The sequence below is a fragment of the Bactrocera latifrons genome, unplaced genomic scaffold (genome assembly GCF_001853355.1).
Source record: "Bactrocera latifrons isolate USDA-ARS-PBARC rearing strain unplaced genomic scaffold, ASM185335v1 scaffold_530, whole genome shotgun sequence".
Taxonomy (NCBI): Eukaryota; Metazoa; Arthropoda; class Insecta; order Diptera; family Tephritidae; genus Bactrocera; species Bactrocera latifrons.
Window position 1 is genome coordinate 130,162 of NW_017537191.1, and position 4,091 is coordinate 134,252.

A 4,091-nucleotide genomic window follows, 5' to 3' on the forward strand; every position below is an offset into this window, starting at 1 on the left:
CTTCTTTTAGAGATAGAAAATAATAAAATAATCATTAAATGTAATTCCAATTTATTTTTAATTTATCATAAACAAGTAAAATAAGGCTTAGTCCATAAATTCGGGCGCAACCAAGCATTAATTACTTTCGCATATACATACATACATACATACGAGTATAAGTAATAAAAGCGTTTGAGGCGTCTACAATACGTGTTTATAAAATTATTGTATATTACCTCAATTTTCCTTTTTAAGTGAAGCCATACATATGTCAGAGATACTTTTTGTGGTCCTAAATTAGATTTTACACATAAGGAAGTACAAAGTTCAGGTGTAACCGAACATTGCAAGAATCAAAGACAGGGAAATGCTTTTTGGTGTATAAGGTTTATTAGAAAAAAGAAAATCATTATGCATATGTACATATATAGTAAATGGGAGTTTGGGTAGTATTGACCCGAATTTATATATTTTTGCCAATACCACATACTATAATATTAAAAAGCCTAAACTAGTGCCATACTAAAAAATCGTATAGAGTAAAGTCAGCCGGATGTTCGAAAATCCTGATATTAGTTATATAAGGGCTAGGTCAAGTTTTCGCTTAAGTTTATCTATTTTGAGCACAAATATAATTTGTTATGAGTAAAACACGCTCTGTAATTTTGATTGAGATAACTCACAAGTTGGTCAATATATGGGGTACAAAGTCATCCGGAATATGGAAAATCTTTTTGTTAGGTATATGGGAGCCGATTCAACCCATTTTTAACATACAAACATACCACTGTCAGAGAAGGATTATCCCGGAATTTCAATTAGATATCTCACACATTGACCGGTCAGTAGTTTCGGTCAAACGTCAACTTGAACAGTTGTGTTTGGATTTGGACAATTTTTGGCATAAGGTGGGATACCTTAAGGAAATAATTAGTGCAAAGTTTTATCGCGTTATATTAATTGCTTCGGTCAGTCGGTTCCCGAGATATGGGATTTCACCAAAAAGTGGGCGGTGCCCACCCATAGTCCAATTTTTATACCGGCTCCCACAAAGCCCTTTCGTACCATCTCGAGCTTACTGTTTTATTTCGCTTTTAGTAGTCTTTGACAATACCGCTATATAGGGTGTGAGCGGGGTTATCCTCCGATTTCTTCCTTTTTCTCACTCTCGATAGGATTTCTTGTTATATTTATGCTGACAGAATTTGGTTTTTGAAGGTTTAGAGGGCGGTTCCACACCTACTTTGTGAACATTTTTGCTTACATGTGCGGCTTGCTGCGATCCTCTGTGCCAAATTACAGTTCAATATCTTAATTTAGTGCTTAATAATGGGATTTATAAGTTTTCGGTTATTGGCGTTTTGTGGGCGTGGCGTCATACCAAATTTCATCAATTGAAGTATCTATTTTTACTCAAGTAACTTTTATATTCTGTCGTAACAGGTTGCAAGAGTTTACAAATAGATAACCTATTGCCTAATGGTCGATCTGATCTGTAAAACTGTCGTACATTTAGCAGTTTCCAACATTACCTTTATATTACAACTGTTAATTTCCCAACAAATCTTAAATAATGCATGAGTGGCAGCCTATGTCATTAGCAAACCAATATTACCCTACACAATTCCTCTGTATAAAGGCGATTACAGTTCGCATATTAAAATAGTGTGCTTTAGAATTATGGAGGACGCCAAACGGATTGTACATTCATTTTATAATATACAACTTTTATTTTTCAAGTTGTTAGGACTCTTCGGATTGTCCGCACACTACCCATCACATTTGGAATATTTGTATAAACTGTACTTTTGGCATGTGGCGATCTTTTGGATGCTACTTTTCGATATCAGCATGTGGATTAAAATAATCGGCAACATATCGAATCTGAACGAGATTATAAAAGTGTTTTATCTTTGTTCAATGGCTATTGCGGTAATGGCTAAATTTGTACGCATTCGCCTAAAAAATAGGTCATATGTAGCATTATTCGCACGAATCCAGGACGAAGATCTGCTGCCGGTCAATGTATCTGAACTAGAGAAGTTCACTCAATCTTCACATTTAAGCTGTAGAGTACGCAACAGTTACATATATCTTTCGTTGACATCACTATCGTTGATTTTCGTTACGCAGCTTATATCGGAGCCTGGCGAACTACCTCTATCTATTTACATACCCATAAGTGTAGAGAACTTTTGGTGCTATTTAATAGCATATATGTTTCAGTTTATTGGTTTATCACTATGTTGTTTGCTTAATATATCTTTCGATTCTTTAAGTGCATCATTCTTCATATATTTGAAAGGTCAGTTAGACATTTTAGCAAATCGGTTAGAAAATATCGGCAAGGATCTGTATGTAGATGATAGTATAATAAACCTTCAGTTGAGAGATTGCATCCAACATTATGTAAAACTACGGAAAATTGCAGAAATCATGGAAGATCTTCTAAGCATTCCAATGTCTGTACAAATGATCAGTTCGGTACTCGTACTTGTAGCTAATTTTTACGCAATGACTTTTGTAGGTGCTTTCAATTTTACCTTTAATCATTTGTAAATAGTTCTCTCTTCTTTTAGCTAACCGACCCCAGTGATTATGTTACTTTTACAAAATTTCTTGTATATCAACTTTGTATGTTGTTCCAAATTTTTATGCTGTGTTATTTTGCCAATGAGGTGTCGCTCAGAAGTGCAGAGCTATCATACTCTTTATACTCATCCGAATGGACTCGTTGCAGTAAAATTAATCAACGATTGATGTTATTGATGATGGCCCAGTTGGATGTACCAATTCGAATAAAAACAATAAATCGTTGCTATTCTTTCAATTTGCCAGCGTTTACGTCGGTAAGTACCCGAAACTATGTAAATATAAAAACAACAAAATACAAAAAGTTTTCCAAAACTAAAAATAACTATACCTCTCGTTAGTCATTAGCTTTTAAAGATGTATAAGGTCATATTAAAAGTAATCCTTCGAGTTTGTTACAGCTAAGAAAGAAATTTTCATGAAATCTGTGCATCATTTGATTTCAAACACTTCAGATCCGGTATCATTTTATGTACTATAAATACGATGCAATAACATAATAATAATACAACTATAACATTGCAAACTTACGAAGAATCCTTAGTAAAGATTGACCATTACAAATAGTTGCCAATACTCAATACAAAGGTTGTAATTACTTAACGGATGTAGTATATTTCAACCAATTAATTGAATTCCAAGTAAATTCAATTAGACTTAAAGTCATATAGATTTATTTATAATTTTATTATAAATAATGTCTTAAAAGGTTAGGCCCGTGAAAAATGTTTAAACAAGACGCAAATTCGCATAATATTGATGATCGTAAATGATGATAAATACGCTACTAATTACAAAACGATGAGTTTTTTTTCAAATTTGCCTGCCTTCATTTATTTCAGATAATCAACTCTTCATACAGCTACTATGCCCTGCTGAAGAAAATGAAAGACTAAATAGAATGTAATAAATTTGAATATACATATTATACATATATAAATATAATAAAAAAAATTATAAACTAAGGGGTAAGATTCATTCATCTAAGATTATTATATTTTATAGTTTGAAAAAAATTAATATTAAAATTCCGTTGTCTCTAGATTTAAACCGTTTGTCAAAAATAGTAATAATCGACACACAGAGTTATGTTKCATAACGGGAGATCCAAGTAGATGCACTTTTTTCAATAGCCTTTTTTTGACAGATCACGAATGAGTCGCGTCAAGGTGTCATGTTATTTCTGTTGCATATAATAAAAAAATATTATAAACTAAGGGGTAAGATTCATTCATCTAAGATTATTATATTTTATAGTTTGAAAAAAATTAATATTAAAATTCCGTTGTCTCTAGATTTAAACCGTTTGTCAAAATACACATCTAGATGTGTATAAGAGACAGGATTATTATATTTTATAGTTTGAAAAAAATTAATATTAAAATTCCGTTGTCTCTAGATTTAAACCGTTTGTCAATACACAGCAAGATGTGTATAAGAGACAGACAATATACTACTACTACTTTTTTTGTCTAGACTTCAACTGAATGTGGTTACTATTTCAATAGCCTTTTTTT

General features: G+C 32.2%; 1 protein-coding gene across 1 annotated transcript; it reads left to right on the forward strand.

Annotated features, from left to right (window-relative positions):
• The first annotated feature begins 1,662 nt into the window (after positions 1–1,662).
• On the forward strand, positions 1,663–3,470 carry LOC108974159 (odorant receptor 46a). The gene is made up of 3 exons (XM_018941843.1): positions 1,663–2,505; positions 2,562–2,831; positions 3,417–3,470. Exons 1-3 carry the CDS (start codon positions 1,663–1,665, stop codon positions 3,468–3,470), a joined length of 1,167 nt encoding a protein of 388 aa, XP_018797388.1.
• Positions 3,471–4,091: the final 621 nt, after the last annotated feature.